The sequence below is a fragment of the Prionailurus viverrinus genome, unplaced genomic scaffold, assembly GCF_022837055.1.
Source record: "Prionailurus viverrinus isolate Anna unplaced genomic scaffold, UM_Priviv_1.0 scaffold_49, whole genome shotgun sequence".
NCBI lineage: Eukaryota > Metazoa > Chordata > Mammalia > Carnivora > Felidae > Prionailurus > Prionailurus viverrinus.
This window is the reverse complement of record NW_025927612.1, coordinates 1,739,849-1,755,182: the sequence shown is the minus strand read 5'-3', so window position 1 is coordinate 1,755,182 and position 15,334 is coordinate 1,739,849. Positions and strand designations below refer to the sequence as shown.

Below are 15,334 nucleotides of genomic sequence, written 5' to 3'. Positions count from 1 at the left end.
TTTTAGCATCTACGCCTTCTCCTATTCTCGCCTTTGTTCTCAGGTAGGGGGAGAGATTCTGACATTCAGATACTCAAGTACTAGAAGGCAATTGAAGAAGACAAGTTAGGCGATGGGAGACAAAAATTATGTCCTGTTATTCAGGACATTAACTACTGTCAACATGTTAGAACTTTTAGTTTTATACTAGCATGTACGTAGTCATGTATAATACCTGCAGAGTAGGACTTTGTGGCTTATTGGCCTTGATTCAGATCTGTGCAGAAGAGCGCTGGCACAGCTGGCTAGGTCGGCCCCACTGCCCATTCTATACTCCCGTGTCATCAGAGGCCTCATTCCCTGAGGTTCCGAACCCACAAATCTCAGAGCTCCTTGTGGTTGGCTCTCACTTGTATCATCCTTCCCCAAAGTGTTTTTCCAGTTTATTACGCTGCTGCTTGCTTCCCTGAAGTCCTGACAAGGGTCCTTGAGGAAAACAAAAAGGGGAAGAGGTCTCCCTGAGGTGGGGAGGGGACATGAGGTACATTACCCTTTGCCTTCCCCTCCAAGACTCTCTTATTTAGCACAACAGTGGGGCCACGGACAAGGCACCCGAGTGGCTGAGGAGGGGAATGGGCGACGCCCCGGCGCAGGAGGTGAGTCTCTAAAACGGAGAGAGGAGGAACAGAGCCTTGCCTGAGGGAGAATTAGCACTGTCAGCAGAGAGAGACTGAGCTGTGGAGAACGCCGTGACTCTATAGTTACGAATCTGTACCTGAGCGTCTCCAAATAGGTCCTCAGGACAAGTGAGGAAAGTAAAGGCACAGCTGCCTTGTCCTGGAGGCAGGTGTCACAGCAAGAAGGTGGCCAGTGTCTAGAGCGGCCTGTGGCTGGTGGAAGCATTTCAATGAGCAGTGTCACCAAAGAGCGCCTCAGCCTGAGCCTCGGACTGTCTCTGTCTGCCCTGTTCTTTGTCACTGTCTACGGGGCAGGCAGCTCTCATCTCCGGGCACGGGCAGGAGGAACCTGCAGCCGGGAAACAAGGATCTTTCAACACGTGCACGACTATAAACCCCGCCCTCGGCCGCCTCTCCAGCAGCTGCTGCCTCTCCAGCGGCTGCTCCCTCACCAATCGTCGCCACGCGCTGTGACGTGTGACCCCACTGCACCCACGCAAACCAGTCCTACCTCAGCTCCACCCCCTCCCCACACCCCTAGCCCCTCCCCAGACCTCGTGGGAGGCCGCCAGACTCCACGGCCTGTTGTCCAGAGGGCCCTGCCTCTTCCTTGGGCTCAGTGTCCCCAGCACGTGGGGCTCCACGACCTCGCAGCGGTTCGTGGAGGGAGATGGGCCACAGCCCAGACGGACACGGCCCCGCACCCCGTCCCCTTCCCCGGTACAGGTGGACACACCAAAGCGGCCTTTGGAGGGGGCGACTGAGCACAGGTGCGGATCCGATCGGCGGTCTGGGAAGGTCACGAAGGGGCTCCCGTCGGGGGGCAAGCCTGCCAGTAGGAGGCAAGGAGGGAAGGGATGCCGACTGGAGCTAAAGTAGTTAGTGGCCACGGAGAACAGGGATGCGGTCGCATAGGAAAAAACCACAGTGCAAAAGGGAAATCACTAAAATCCCAACTTAGGAAGCTACTGTATATGTGCACGGAAATCCTGCCACGGTAGCCTGAAGTGTAAACACCTCGTATCTCTGTGTGGTGCGATTGAGGGTGGTCCCCACTTCTTTTTTGTGTATTTCTCCCCCAAAAGGTTCACAATGACTTTACCTGACCTTTAGTGTTTTCAATTCTTTGACATCCTTGCGTGCGTGATCTCTACGCCCCACGTGGTGCCGGCACTCACGACCCAGTGAGTGCTTCCACAAGTCAGGCTTGAGAGAGCAGATGATGCCATGCAGGGCGCCGGGCAGCAGCACTCCCCGCACCAACAGCACGACGAGGACCACGCAGGGGAAGGTAGCTGTGAAGTACACGATCTGGGGCGGGACGGAGGGGGGGACCTGCTCAGAAGGGGCCCTGCGGCCCCGCCTCCCCACTTAGGGGCCCCCAGCCTCAGCAGGGGGACAGGCGGGCCACACTCCCCCCACTGTGGTACGGTCCGCTCCGAGGTCAAGCGGGAGGCCAGCCTGCAGCCCCCCCTTCTACTCCTCAGAGCCTGGGCTCCTCCCGAAGGAAGCGGGGTGCTCAGCTGGCCATCGGCCGCCCCCGCAAGGACAGGTCAGCTGTAGAGAGGGAGGGCGGAGGCAGGACCTTCCCCGGGTGGGGAGCAGGACATCAGCCTGGAGGCAGGTCCCATGCCTCCTGTGGTTCTCTGCACAGAGGCAGGGTCCTGGGCAGGACGGAGTGGACTGGGCCGGCCAGAGACAGAGGCGACAGCGAGGTGACCGCGAAGACCTCTGCCTCCGTCCCACCCTCAGCAGAGCAGGACAGGTAGGCAAGGGAGGGCCACGGGCCGGGTCCCCCCAGGCTGGCCGCAAAGCAGAGAGTGAGGAAGTAGTGAGTGAGGAAGAGAGGGAAACTGGGGCGGGGATGCCCGACACGGGCAAGTTCAGCTGGCGGTCGCCTGGGCCTGTCCCCTCAGGACGGAAGGCGGCTGGGCTGGAGTTTGGAGGTTGCGGAGGACTACCCAGGCACGCGTGGGAAATCCACCGGGCTGGGTTCAAGGACCTGCCCCCGCCTCAGGCCCTGGCCCGGTCACCTCGCATGGCGGGGTGCCCCTGCCCCCCACCGGCCATGCTGCCCCCACCCCTGCCATCATCACCCACCCCGACCCGCCCGCCTCCAGCTGTAGCTTTCCTGTTGACTTGACCCCCTTGCAGACACAGAAGTAGGCCAGCACCCAGCAGGCCAGCAGACACAGGGTCACCTCCCAGTTGAGGGCCCCTGGCACGTCCAGCACTCCCCCCCCTCCCCGAGAGCCGCAAGACTTTGTTCCTGGGGGGGGTCAGCCCGTCAGGGCTGCCGCAGCTGAGGGCACAGCGAGCGGGGAGCTGTCGCCGGGGCGGTGCTCCCCCATGCCGCTGCCCTCGGGTCCAGCTGGGCCCCCCTGGGCCCCCAGGCCCCCGGCCCAAGCCCGCAGCCATTGCGGTGTGGGAGGCGGGAGCCCGGGAGCCCCCGGCCAGAGGCCGGTCGCGCCCTCGGCGGTGTACCCTCCCCCAGGCTGGCAGGCACTAGGGGACTGACGGCGCCCGGGACCGAGAAATGGTGAGGGAGCCAGGCCCGTCCCTTCCAGCTCCCCTAGGGGCCGCGCGGGGTGTGCTCCCTGAGGACAGGCAGGGCCTGGGAGTGGCCCCTGCTCGGCATCCCGCGTCGGCCCCCCCGGCCCCCGGGGACGGGTCCCGGCACACGCAGACCCGAGTCGTACGGGGAGCCCACAGACAGGGACAGGCACGGTGCTGCCCAGAAGCGCCTGAGCGCGGCCCACGCCTCGATGCCCGGGACCCGGGCGGGCGGCGGTCAGGGGGCTGCTCACAAGTGCGCCGGGCTGGCGCCTGCGCAGACACACGCTTGGGGGGGGGGGCGGGCCAGGCCGGAAACAGTTACGTGCCAGTGGCCTCACCAGAATGCTCTCGGGGACGAAGGAGCCCGACAGTGACGTCACGCGTCGAGGGGCGCAGCTTCCGGAACCAGCCTCCATCTCCTCGGGGTCAGCGTCGACCGGATCCAGGCTCTGGGCCAACACAGCGAGGCCGGCTCGGTGGGAACCAGCTCCGCGGCGTCTGTGTGCGCAGGCGCCCTGGCCATCCCCGACAGCCTTGCGCGCCGAGGGGCCGGGCTTCGCGAGGCCTGCCAGGGGTCTCAGCGGTCCGCCGACAGTGGGCGCAGCGTAGCGGTGGGCTCTGAGGAGGCCGGTGCGGCGGCCATGAGGGCCCCGGACGACGAAGCGGCCTCTCCGGCCCCGGACGACGGCGCGGAGGAAGTGGCGGTCACGCAGGCCCCTGACGATGACGGCGCGGACGGCGCGGCGGTCACGAGGGCTCCCGAGGGTGGCGCGGAGGACGCGGGGGCAGGCCCACAGGCCTCCGACGGAGGCACGGACGGCCACGACCCCCAGCTTAGCCCCCGAGGTCCCGGTTGCCAGGGCAACTGCAGCCGCCACGATGGCGAGGGTGGCCCTGGCAGCAAGGGAGCAGTGGTCGAGGGGGCCTGCGCCCCTCCCCTGGCCGAACGGGCCCCGAGGGCCCTGGCCCCCGGTGGAGACGCAGCGCCGGTGGCGGCGGGGACCTCCTCAGGACTGCTGGAGTTGTATCCTTTCCGTGGAGCCTGTCTGGGCAGGGGCCGTGGCGGGGTGGCTGGGGAGCAGGGCGGCAGCCCGGGGACGGGACGGACGGGGGCGGGGGTGGGCAGCCTGGCGGGACAGGGACGGCCGGTGCCCGCGGGCCCCCAGGGTGGGGGAAGCGGCTCAGGGTGGGCAGAGGTGGCGGGAGGGAGCGCGAGTGTCCCGGGGGTAGAAGCGGGCCTCTGAGTGGTCAGGAGGCTTCAGGCCATGGGAACTCCAGGAGCCCGTTGTGCCTTAACCGGGTGCCTCCCAGCAGGCTCACTGTGTCTTTCCGGTCGCCCCTGGAGGCAGAGATGGCCCGCAGGGCCCTGACTACACACGTCCAACGCCACCGAGGGTTGGCTCAGAAGGAGCTTTGCGTGAGGGGCAGCGCCCTGGCCGTGTGAGTCCTCCAACAAGAGTAGGCGCGGGACGGGTGGGCGGTGGCGGCGGGTGCCGTGGTCGCATCTCTGCCTTCCAGTGCCGTCGTGGAGGCCCCGACGCACGCGTTAGGTGGAAGGCGGGGGGTGGGGGGTTGTGTGGGGGAAGGGGCTGGTGCCCTGCACCTCCACAGCAGGTCTCCCCTTTAACCGGATTTCCCTCTTCCCTCACTTCTAGGAGATGGACTACTGAAGACCCCATCTGCTTCCGAGTGTCCGTCAACTCCTTCCTGGACCGGCTTCCCCTGGTGATACGAAACATTCGCGCCTTGGGGTCCCGGCCTCCGCCACGCCTAGGCCCGGGAAAGGGGGCCGAGGCCTAACCTGGTAGCCCTCACTGGGCAAGGCACGGGGCGTTGACACTTGGCGTCCTCGCCACTTTATTATCGGGGGTCTAACGTTCTGCAGGTCCGGGCCTCGGTGGCTCTTGGCCCACTTCAGTTCCTTCCCTGCGCCCGGAGGGACGGGCGCTTACGTGTTTGTTACTGCACAACATGAAACTGAGCTACTCTTTTGTGTCCGAGTTTCTTCTCAGTTCCTGCGCCTCCACATTTTCTTACCTTTGTTCTGGTGTTGGAAGGGAGGTTCTGGGAATCGTAGTCCAGCAGCCCAAGCTTATCGAAGACGACTCAGGGAGAGGAAAATCAGGTCCTATATTCAGCGGTAAATACTGCTGACGTTTTGGAATACGTTCCTAGTTGTATTTACCCGTTAAATGGATAACAACGTATAACGTATGCATTTTCCAGTTTAGCGTTAACTTTTCTCCGGATCCTTTTTGTTTTGCTTTGTTTTGTTTTGTTTTGTTTTGTTTTGTTTTTGTTTTTCCCCGTTGAACGTACTAGCTTTCCCACTCCCTAAAAACTCTTCAAAAACTGTTATCCAGGAGACACACAAACGTATTATTACATAATGGTGAGCAGTCGGGTCGTTCTCAGCTTTGCCCCTATTATGGGTCGTGTGAGTCAATGGGATTCTTGAACAGAAGTCTTTGCGCGAACAGTTACTTCCTTCAGATCGTTTCCGAGAGGTAGAATTCCCGCGTTCTATAGCTTCTCGGCACACAAGTGCTCTCCAGAAAAGGCGCCCCGCCGCAAGAAGTCTGGTCTCCCCGCATCACCAACCAGTAGGGTGGCTTCCTACCGAAGTAGAAGACTCCTTTTGTACCAGGGAAATAAGCACGGAAACACTAGAATAGGAATTTTGGGGCTTACTGGCCTTGTTTCCGATGAGCAAGGGAGTGGTGCCACAAGTGGCTACAGGTTTGGGGGCGAGGTGGGGGGTGGTTAGCTCCCTCTGAGTAGCTTGTGTCTTGGAACCTCGCTAAACAGGAGTGCTAGCCTCACGAGGGTTCCCTCGGAGTTTCTACATGCATGGTCATGATCTCTGTAAGCAAACACGGTTTTGGTTCCTTCCTTTCCGGCCTTGCCGGGGCTACGGGGGCGGGGGGAGGGAACAGGCCGACACTGGACAGATGGGAAGCAAGAGCAGGAAGGCACATGGCAGAGAACCAAATCCTGGATCCAGCCATGCCTGAAGACAGAACTACCCGCCCCCTGCCCCCGCCACGATCGTTCAGTTACACACACCCAGAAACTCTCCCTTTGGTTAAGCCAACATGAATCCTTTTTTTTCTTTTCTTTCTTTCTTTCTTTCTTTCTTTCCTTCTCTTTCTCTTTTGTTCGAATGGTTTTATTTAGTGTTTGAGAGCAAGACAGAGACAGCGTGAGCGGGGAAGCGGCAGAGAGACAGAGAGGGAGACACAGAATCTGAGGCAGACTGCAGGCTCTGAGCTGTCGGCACAGAGCTCGACGCAGGGCTCAAACCCACGAACTGTGAGATCGTGACCTGAGCCGAAGTCAGACCCTCAACCGACTGAGCCACCCAGGCACCCCCGTCGTGAATCCTTTTTATTGCTTTTCTTTTTGTCTTTCTTCACTTGCAATAGAAAAGTCTTGTCCTTTATTGACTTGCGGAACCGTAGGTTTTCTTGTCACTTCACCTGAGAACGTGGCTCTCCCTTCTTTTAACAGAGAAACTGGGCTCTTTAAGTTTACAAAGGCATTGGCTCCTAGCTGGTAGGCCTTCAAGCCATATGGTGGTAGAGTCTTCTGTGGGTAAGAGTCCAGAGAGGGAGGGGAGGGACTGCAAGGGGCAGCTGGAGGAAAGGGACAAAGAGAAGGGGCACTGGGACCCACCCTTTCCGGATAGGGCTCCCAAGACTGGCCCGGAATTGTGGGGCCAGATCGTCAAGAGACCGGAACTTAGTGTGAGCCTCCCTCCCTCTCCCAGCAAAGCCCAGAGTTAGGCCACCGCCCTGGCCCCACAGACGGACTGCTGAAGGTGCCGGGCGGCCTTAACACGTCAGCCAGGTCACAAAACAAATCGATTCCAACGCGTCCCCGGGCTCCCCTCCCAGAGACGAGCCAGAGCCCTGCCCCGCGGCCCGCCGCGTCAGATGTGATCCGGCCCGCATCTTCCACGGCCTCCTTCCCTCCCCTCTCCACCTTGCTCACTCGGATCCAGCCACACTGGCCTCCTCCCTTCACTGAAACACACCAGGCCCACGCCTGCCTCAGGACCCTTGCACTGCCTCTTCCCTGCCTGGACCTCTCGTCCCCCGGGGTTCCATCTGGCCCACTCAAATAGCATTCCTGGCCGCTCTCCTTAAGGTTGCGTCCCACGCTCTCCCCACCTGCATTACTTTCACAGGTGTCGGGGGGGGGCGGTAAGAAGCAGGTGCGCCCGTCAGCATGGAGGTGCACCTGCGGCAGTAAAGCGTCGTGGGACACGAAGGAGCTTGGGTGCTGTCGATGACCCTAGGGAGTCTTGAACGGAGCGGGACGGGATGCAGCTTACGTCTTATCAGGTTCCCAGTGCCTGCTGCGCTGGGAAGGGGACGAGGGCAGGCAGGACAGAAGTGGGGAGACTGGCACGCAGGCGAGAGACCCCCAGGCTGCGGCCAGTGGAGGTGGGGAGAAGGGAACGGGTTCCGACTGGATCTTGACGGGAGAGCCACCGGGGTTTGCTGGCACGGATCGGACGTGGCCCTGGACCTCGTCAGATGCGCGGGACCCCTGCAACGGGTCACCCTTCCTCCCATAAAGGGAGCCCAGCTCCTCCAGAGTCCAACAGCCTCCCCACCTGCTTCCCTGCTCGCCGACCACCCACCTGCCACACACTGCCGCCGTTTTCCCGACGTTTAATTCAGAAACAAGGCTCCAGGAACAACGACAAAGAAGCTCATGCCAAAACAGAGGGGACAGCTGGGTTTCCGGGACCACGCGCCGGGGCCAGATTCCTCGGAGGGGGAAGAGGGAACAGAGGGGTAAGGCACTGCCGCCTCGGCCACTCGGGGCGGGCGCAGGACAGGGCAGCGGGGGTGAGGGGTCCGGGCTCAGCGGGCACCACGCCGAGGAAGCTGGGCGCTCGGGCCTGGAGAAGGAGACTTTCCAGAGCCCCCAGGCCCACGTGGGGCCCTGGCACGAACCCGCTCATAGCTCCCCAGGTGCTGGGGACAGGGCGCCCGAGAAAGGTACGGTCCGACCCCCGAGAAGTCCGGAGGGGATGCCGGGACCCAGCCGCGGGGAGACCCCTGGGCGCAGCCACAGTCTGGGGATGGCTTCGCCGCATCACCCTGGGCGCCCCCCTCCTCGCCATCAAGTGCTGCTGGTGTCGGGGGCCTCTGCTCGGACCCGGCGGGGCCCGCCACGGCCAGGGGCAGGTGCCAGAGGCGAGGCCGAGGCTGACCGTGCCACCAGGGAGCCAGGACGACCCAAGGACAGAAGGGGCGTGAGGTTGTCCACATCCCAGAGAAGGGGCACGTGGTGACAGACGGACACGGTGAGGTGCAGATAAATTAAATAAATAGGTGGTTGGGGGTATAAACAGGAAGAGGGGGCAGGGGCTGGCACGACCCGGGGGCACGAGGGTAGGAGGGCGGGGATATTGCTGCTGCCAGGGTCAGGACCCTTGGTCCTGTCACCACCGCCCCCACGCAGGGCCCAAAGAAAGGCACTAATGAAGGGGGCCGGGGTGTGCGCAGGGCACGAGAGACCGGTGACCACCCCATCCCCGCCCCCGTGCCACCCGATCCAGGGCTCGGCCCCGAGGTCACCTCAGGCCTGGGACGCCCCCTCCTCACCGATTCCGCCACCCTTAGCTGTTGCCGGACACGAGGCTGATGGTCTGTTGCAGGTTTTGCCCCAACTTAGGCTTCCGACAGCAGGCGTCTCGGTCCAGAGCGGTGAGGACCTGGGGGAGGAGGGTCCCCCCGGAGCCAGGCTGGCGAGGAGGGGCCGCTCCCTCCCTTGCCAAGCCGTCCTCCCCTGCCTGAGCTCTTTTGTCCCTCCTGCGTCCACGCACCCCGCTCTCTGCGGGTCCCCGGCACGTGGGTAGGGCTGCAGCCCCCCACCTCTGCACACGCTGCGACTTGGCCACCCCGAAGCCACCGCCTTCTCTGCTCGGCGGCCACAGTGCGGCCCTTCCCGGGAGAGGTTTGGACCCGCTGTCCCCAAACGCCCCGTCCCCTCCTGGCCCACACCCCATCTCCCCATCCCCTCCTGAACCCCAAACCTGCACCTGATCTCCCCGTCCCCTACTGACCCGAAATCTTGACCCAACCTCCAGGTCCCCTCCTGACCCCCACCCCGCACCCAATTCCCCATCCTCTCCTGATCCGGAATCTGGACCCAACCTCCAGGCCCCCCCCGACCCCACCCCACACCCAATGTCGCCATCCCCTCCGGACCCCCATCTGTACCCCGCACCCAATCACCTTGTCCCATCCTGACCCCCACCCGACACCCGAATTTCCCGGCCCCTCCTGACCCCACCCTGCACCCAACCTCCAGATCCCACCTGACCCCCACCCTGCACCCAATCTCGCCATCCCCTCCTGACTCCCACTGACACCCCGCACCCGATCACCTGGTCCCTTCCTTACCCCCACCCGACACCCGAATTTCCCGGTCTGTCCTGACCCCACCCCGCACCCAAGCCCCATCCCCTCCTGAACCCCAACCCCACACCTGATCTCCCCATCTGCTACTGACCTGGAATCTGCACCCAACCTCTGCGTCCCCTCCTGACCCCCACTCTTGCCAAGCCCCCGATCACTTCGTTCTCTCTTGTCCCCCACCGCCACCCTGCACCTGATTTCCCCGTCCCCTCCTGACTCTTACCCTGAACCCGATCTCCCTCTCACCCCCTGACTCCCCCGCCACACCCCACCTCCCCATCCAATCCTGATCCCCACCCCTACCTGACACCCGATCTCCATGACTCCTCCTCACACCCACCCTTCCACCCACCTTGCTGGACACTCGTGACTCCCACTCCACACCTGATATTCCTGTGTCCTCCTGACCCCCACCCTACCCCACATCCAACCTCTGCCATCCTCTTGACCCCCACTGCCCACTCAACCTCCACGCCCCACCTGGCCCCCACCCCACACCAAACCTCATCTTCCCCTGCTGACCCCAACCGCCACCCCGCACCCGATCACCTCGTCCACTCCTGACCCCAACCCCATACCGCACCCGATGTCCCCATCCCTTCCTGACAACCACCCCACACCAGACCTCCTTGTCTTCTCCTGACTCCCACCCAACCGAAACCCGAATTTCCCGGCCCCTTCTGACACCACCCCACACCCAACCTCCCATCCCCTCCTGACCCCCACCCTGCACCCCAATTCCCCATTGACTCCTGACCCAGAATCTGCACCCATCATCCACTTCCCCTCCTGACCCCTTTTCCTACCAAGCACCCGATCACTTTGTCCCCTCGTGTCCCCACCGCCAACCTGCACCCGACTTCCCCATCCCCTCCTGACACCCACCCCGCACCAGACCTCCTTGCCCTCCCTTGAGCCTTTTGATCCCTTCCTCTATACTAAAACGAGGTAGGTCCAGCATTTCTAATCTGTTCATGGTGAGCCGCCTTTAGGTCCATGTTGCAGCCAAACAAACAAACCTTTAGAGACCTTTCTAATTCCTGGAGATGCAATATTAAATGAAGGATGCCTGCTTAGCGAGCCCACGTCAATAAATTTGGCCCGATCCAACTTTATGTCCCTTCCACCGTTGTCCCACACCCTCAGTATCTATTCCCACACATGCTCCCCAGATTTCTGTCTGTATAAATTAGAAAAGTCAAGTCATTCTTTTGGAGTGGAACATACCTCCTCATGTGTCACACTTTGTAACTTGCCTGTAGGGGCCTGCTGGGACTTGAGTCTACTTATAGGTCTAGAAGCAAAAAGGGGTGGTGGGGGTAGGTCCTGAAGAGAATCAGCATTATCTTGCACGGCAACTGCCTCGGGGAGGCCGTTATGGTTTCCTTGGGCAATGTGTGGCTAATCCCCTCAGAGGCGGGTGGAGAGGCCCATACCACTGTGAGCTAGGAGGCTGCTGCCACTGGGGGTAAATAGGCCACTTCTACTGGGGGTGGGGAGGCCATTTCCACTGGTAAAGAAGACTCATCAGAATTTAGGGGCCCAATGGGGCACCTGGGTGGCTCAGTTGGTTAAGCGTCCGACTTCGGCTCAGGTCATGATCTCGCAGTCCGTGGGTTTGAGCCCCTCATCAGGCTCCGTGCTGACACCTCAGGGCCTGGAGCCTGCTTCGGATTCTGTCTCCCTCTCTCTCTGCCCCTCCCCCGCTCACACTCTGTCATTCTCTCCCAAAATTAAATAAATAAATAAATAATAAATAAATAAATAAACATTTTATTTTATTTTTTTTATTCAACGTTTATTTTATTTTTGGGACAGAGAGAGACAGAGCATGAACGGGGGAGGGGCAGAGAGAGAGGGAGACACAGAATCGGAAACAGGCTCCAGGCTCTGAGCCATCGGCCCAGAGCCTGACGCGGGGCTCGAACTCACGGACCGCGAGATCGTGACCTGGCTGAAGTCGGACGCTTAACCGACTGTGCCACCCAGGCGCCCCGAAATAAACTTTTTAAAAAAAGAATTTAGGGGCTCAATGCCCCCAGCCTCAGCAGTGTCTTCCCACATGTAGTCTCCGTCTCAACTTAGAGGATCCCATTGTTTCCCAATCAATGGCCTCAGTTTCACAGCGGGCACACTTCAAGTCTGGGAGTTCAACTTGCATTATAGTTCAGTTAGTTGCACTTAGGTTCTGCATTTGAATTTTCAGCAGTTTTGGCTCTGTGGCTAAAGAACGGTAGGATTTCTTAAAGGGCACACATAGAAGCCCCTAGGCCGGTGATGTGGTGTTTGAGCTGGGAATTCAAATCTCTGAGCTCATCCTTCCATTTAACCACGTTCCCAAACCACATTAGGAGCTACCAACCAATGTCATTATATTTGTTAGTTTTCCAAAGAGGTTCAAAAGTATCATAGAAGAGTCACCCAGCTCCTTGTTTCTTATAAGTAGTTGATTAGGAGTAGCCAGTGCATATATTTTGCATATCTCTATCAGCTTACGTCACAGGCTACCAGTGTTCTCTTTGCTACCAGAAACAGTCACGAGCATCTTTAAATCTAATCAGATTGGAGCCAATTCCAGAAACCTCAGAACCAATTCCGAGAACCCATCCTTAAAATTCTGTTCCTCTAGAACCACTCCTGGTACCAAATCTGTATTAGTCAGGGTATTCCAGAGAAGCCAAACCAACAGATAATTCATTCATTCAGATTAGATGATAGATAGATAGATAGATAGATAGATAGGATAGATGAGAATGGAAGCTGAGTGGTCCCATGACCTGCTGCCTGCAAGCTGAGCGGGAGACCCGGCAAAGCTGATGGTGTAATTCAGCCTGAGTCTGAAGGTCTGAGAACCAAGGGAGCTGGTAACAGTGTAAATGCCAGTCCCAGGGGGCAGGACAAGGTGAGATGTGATGTCACAGCTCAACAGTGAGGCAGAGGAAAGGCCTGGGGGAGAGACCAAATTCCTCCTTCATTCCTCCACTTTTTGTTTCATTCAGGCTCTCAATGGATTGGACGATGCCTGCTCAACATTGGGGGTCTACTTTACTGAGTCCACAGATTCAAACGCTCATCCCATCCGGAAGTATCCTTGCAGACACACCCAGAAATAACGTTCTGTCAGGGTACCCTATGCCCAGGCAAGCTGATACATAGAATTAGCCATCGAACCCAGTGAATGAGCCGCTTTTAGGAGCGTGACCTCAGCATGCACATAGTCACCACTCTTTGACACAGGTGACTGCCCAGTGGGACTGTGTATTGCACAGAGTATCTGCCTTTCTCTCTATAGAATGGGGGCCAAAAACGTTAGTGACAAAGAAACCATCGATAACCGACTATGTCAAAATTTAAAAGTTTTGTTCTGCAAACAGTACCAATCAAGAAAGTGAGAAGACAACCCATAAAATGGGCGAATGTATTTTAATTTAAAATCATGTGTTTGAGGGGCGCCTGGGTGGCGCAGTCGGTTAAGCGTCCGACTTCGGCCAGGTCACGATCTCGCGGTCCGTGAGTTCGAGCCCCACGTCGGGCTCTGGGCTGATGGCTCGGAGCCTGGAGCCTGTTTCCGATTCTGTGTCTCCCTCTCTCTCTGCCCCTCCCCCGTTCATGCTCTGTCTCTCTCTGTCCCAAAAATAAATAAACGTTGAAAAAACAAATTGAAAAAAAAAAAAATCATGTGTTTGATAAGGGACTTCTATCCAGAACATATCAATAGCTCTTGCAAGCGAGGAATGCCGTTATTCTCAGAAACGGGAAAGTTTGAGAGTGGCAGACACTTTGTGAAACGATCCAACTTCCCTCAGCTTGCCACCCTCCACCCGCCATGTGTCGATGGGGCAATTGAGACGCACCGAGGGACCACAGGGATACCGGCAGATTCTTTCCCTCAGTGCACACTTCTCCAAGTCCTAACCATGGTGGCCAGCGTCCCCACAAAGCTAAGGCAGCCACGTCTTGACCGCATTACCCGCGCCACATTTGCCCCTTTTTCTGTCCCCCTTTGTCTGTCCCCCTCCACCTTCCGCCACCCCCACGCTCCTACTCTAACCCTCCGTCCAGAATAGGAGGGGCCTGTTTGCACAGGCGCGCAAGGGAGACTGAGTTGCGTCGCGTACTGGGGGCGGGGCTTCGTCAGGGAGCCCTGTCTCTCCAGCGCTGCCGACGGGGTCTCCCTGGCGGCCCGTGGGCAGCCGGGCCAGCTTGGCGGGAACCAATCACATGCCAGAAACCTCACCAGAGGTCTGTCTGCGCAGGCGCCCTGGGCATCCCCAGCAGCCTTGCGCATGGAGGGGCGGAGCTTCGTGAAGCAGTCCCAGCGCCTCAGCGGTCGGCGGGGCGTGCGGTTTGGCGGCGGCCTCTGAGCGGGCGGGTGTGGGGGCCATGCAGGCCCCGGGCGACGGTGCGGACGGCGCGGACGGCGCGCAGATCCTGGACGACGGCACCGGTGGTGCGACGGGTAGTGCTGGCTCGTCCAGTGGCCCCGGAAATCCCGGAGGCCGGGACGGCACCGCGACGTCGGGCACCGTGGCTGGGGAAGCTCCCCAGGTCGAGGGGGCATCGCCCGCCCCAAGGCAGGGGGGAGAGGCTTCGGCCTCGGCCTCGGCCTCCGGGGAAGCCTCAGAAAAGCAAGTTTTGGAATTGTATCCTTTCCAAGGAGCTCCCGAGGTCGGGGGGGGGGGGGGCAGTGGGGAATGGCCGGGAGGGGAGGCAGGTGGGGGCCCCGGTGGATGGGCGGGAGAGGTTTTGGGGACTTGCGGGGGCACAGAAGGGAAGTGGGGGGGGGGGCCGAGGGAGGCTGGAGGAAGCAGCTGGGGGTGCCGTGATGCACGTTTCCTGAAGGGGCGGCCGAGGTGGTCTTGGGTGGCCCTAAGGGCGGTCTGGGGGAAGGCGGGCCTCCGATGGGCAAGGAAGCCTCCTCCATGAGGTCCACCCAGATATGCCTTAACCGAATGTCCACCAGTGCCTTCACGGTGCCTTTCCTGTGTTACGTGGATGCGGAGCTGACCTACCAGTACCTGACCTCGAGTGCCGAATGCTACCACGAAGCGGTTCACACGGAGCTCACAGTGATTGGCAGTGACTTGTTTATGTAAGTTCTAGAAGGGGCTGGCGGGAGGCCGTGGGGAGCTGAGGTAACCTCTGCCCGACGGACACTTCGGTTGGAGATGTGCAGACACCAAGGGCTTGGTCTAAGGAGGCACATGGGGCCCCGGGTCTGTGGCAGCCTCAGGGGTTGCTCTAAGGGAGACACGGAGGAGTAACCTTGAGGGGGGAGATTGGAGTGAGGAGGGCCAGGAGTTCTCAAATCTAAAGTGATTTCCTTTTCCCCTTACTTTTAGCCGACTAACTGCTGAAGACCCTGTCCTCCTGCAGATTTCCACCGCCTCCTTGCTCAACCAGCTTTCCATGGTGGTGCAGACCATGCAGCACTTGGTGCCCGCGATTTTTTCTAGGCCTCGGCCTGGAAAAGGGGGCTGAGTCCATGACAGTATCCAGTGGAAGGCCATGTGCCCTTCCCCAGGGGCGTGACCTTTGCAGTAGTTGCCACTTTATTTCTGGGGCTTGGTTATTTGCCTGTACTGGCCCTTGGGTGCTCTGTGCCCACTTGTTTTGGTTGCTGCTTAAAGAATACAGATAATAAAACCGAGTTAATGTTCCGTATCTGAGTTTCTTTTCAGCACC

General features: G+C 59.9%; 3 protein-coding genes across 4 annotated transcripts; 2 read left to right on the top strand and 1 right to left on the bottom strand.

Moving 5' to 3' along the window:
* Positions 1–250: 250 nt before the first annotated feature.
* LOC125159404 (uncharacterized) lies at positions 251–10,225 on the bottom strand. The gene is made up of 5 exons (XM_047847742.1): positions 10,191–10,225; positions 3,551–4,106; positions 1,764–1,967; positions 358–465; positions 251–256 (listed from the first exon to the last, which is right to left on the bottom strand). The coding sequence occupies exons 1-5, from the start codon at positions 10,223–10,225 to the stop codon at positions 251–253; spliced, it is 909 nt and encodes a 302-aa protein (XP_047703698.1).
* LOC125159416 (EKC/KEOPS complex subunit LAGE3-like) lies at positions 3,606–5,188 on the top strand. 2 transcript variants are annotated; one of them, XM_047847750.1, is made up of 3 exons: positions 3,606–4,236; positions 4,527–4,652; positions 4,868–5,188. In XM_047847750.1, exons 1-3 carry the CDS (start codon positions 3,854–3,856, stop codon positions 5,010–5,012), a joined length of 654 nt encoding a protein of 217 aa, XP_047703706.1. In that variant the 5' UTR covers positions 3,606–3,853; the 3' UTR covers positions 5,013–5,188. The 2 variants fall into 2 exon arrangements, with proteins under 2 accessions (XP_047703706.1, XP_047703705.1); XM_047847749.1 differs by having other exon boundaries at positions 3,608–4,236; positions 4,524–4,652.
* Positions 10,226–13,901: 3,676 nt separating the features above from the next.
* LOC125159418 (cancer/testis antigen 1-like) lies at positions 13,902–15,309 on the top strand. Its single transcript, XM_047847753.1, has 3 exons — positions 13,902–14,292; positions 14,613–14,741; positions 14,992–15,309. Exons 1-3 carry the CDS (start codon positions 14,033–14,035, stop codon positions 15,128–15,130), a joined length of 528 nt encoding a protein of 175 aa, XP_047703709.1. The 5' UTR covers positions 13,902–14,032; the 3' UTR covers positions 15,131–15,309.
* The last annotated feature ends 25 nt before the right edge of the window (positions 15,310–15,334 follow it).

Bases quoted from the DNA above. Each gene is read 5' to 3' on its own strand.
- LOC125159416 (XM_047847749.1), top strand. From the start codon at position 3,854: ATGAGGGCCCCGGACGACGAAGCGGCCTCTCCGGCCCCGGACGACGGC. The intron at 4,237-4,523 runs GTATCCTTTCCG...GGTGCCTCCCAG, and splicing joins TCCTCAGGACTGCTGGAGTT to CAGGCTCACTGTGTCTTTCC. The intron at 4,653-4,867 runs GTGAGTCCTCCA...CCTCACTTCTAG, and splicing joins AGGGGCAGCGCCCTGGCCGT to GAGATGGACTACTGAAGACC.
- LOC125159404 (XM_047847742.1), bottom strand. From the start codon at position 10,225: ATGGGGTTGGGGTCAGGAGTGGACGAGGTGATCGG. The intron at 4,107-10,190 runs GTGCGGGGTGGC...CCTTGCTGCCAG, and splicing joins GGAGTGGACGAGGTGATCGG to GGCCACCCTCGCCATCGTGG. The intron at 1,968-3,550 runs GTGAGGCCACTG...GTCCCGCCCCAG, and splicing joins TCGTCCCCGAGAGCATTCTG to ATCGTGTACTTCACAGCTAC.
- LOC125159418 (XM_047847753.1), top strand. From the start codon at position 14,033: ATGCAGGCCCCGGGCGACGGTGCGGACGGCGCGGACGGCGCGCAGATC. The intron at 14,293-14,612 runs GTATCCTTTCCA...AATGTCCACCAG, and splicing joins GAAAAGCAAGTTTTGGAATT to TGCCTTCACGGTGCCTTTCC. The intron at 14,742-14,991 runs GTAAGTTCTAGA...CCTTACTTTTAG, and splicing joins ATTGGCAGTGACTTGTTTAT to CCGACTAACTGCTGAAGACC.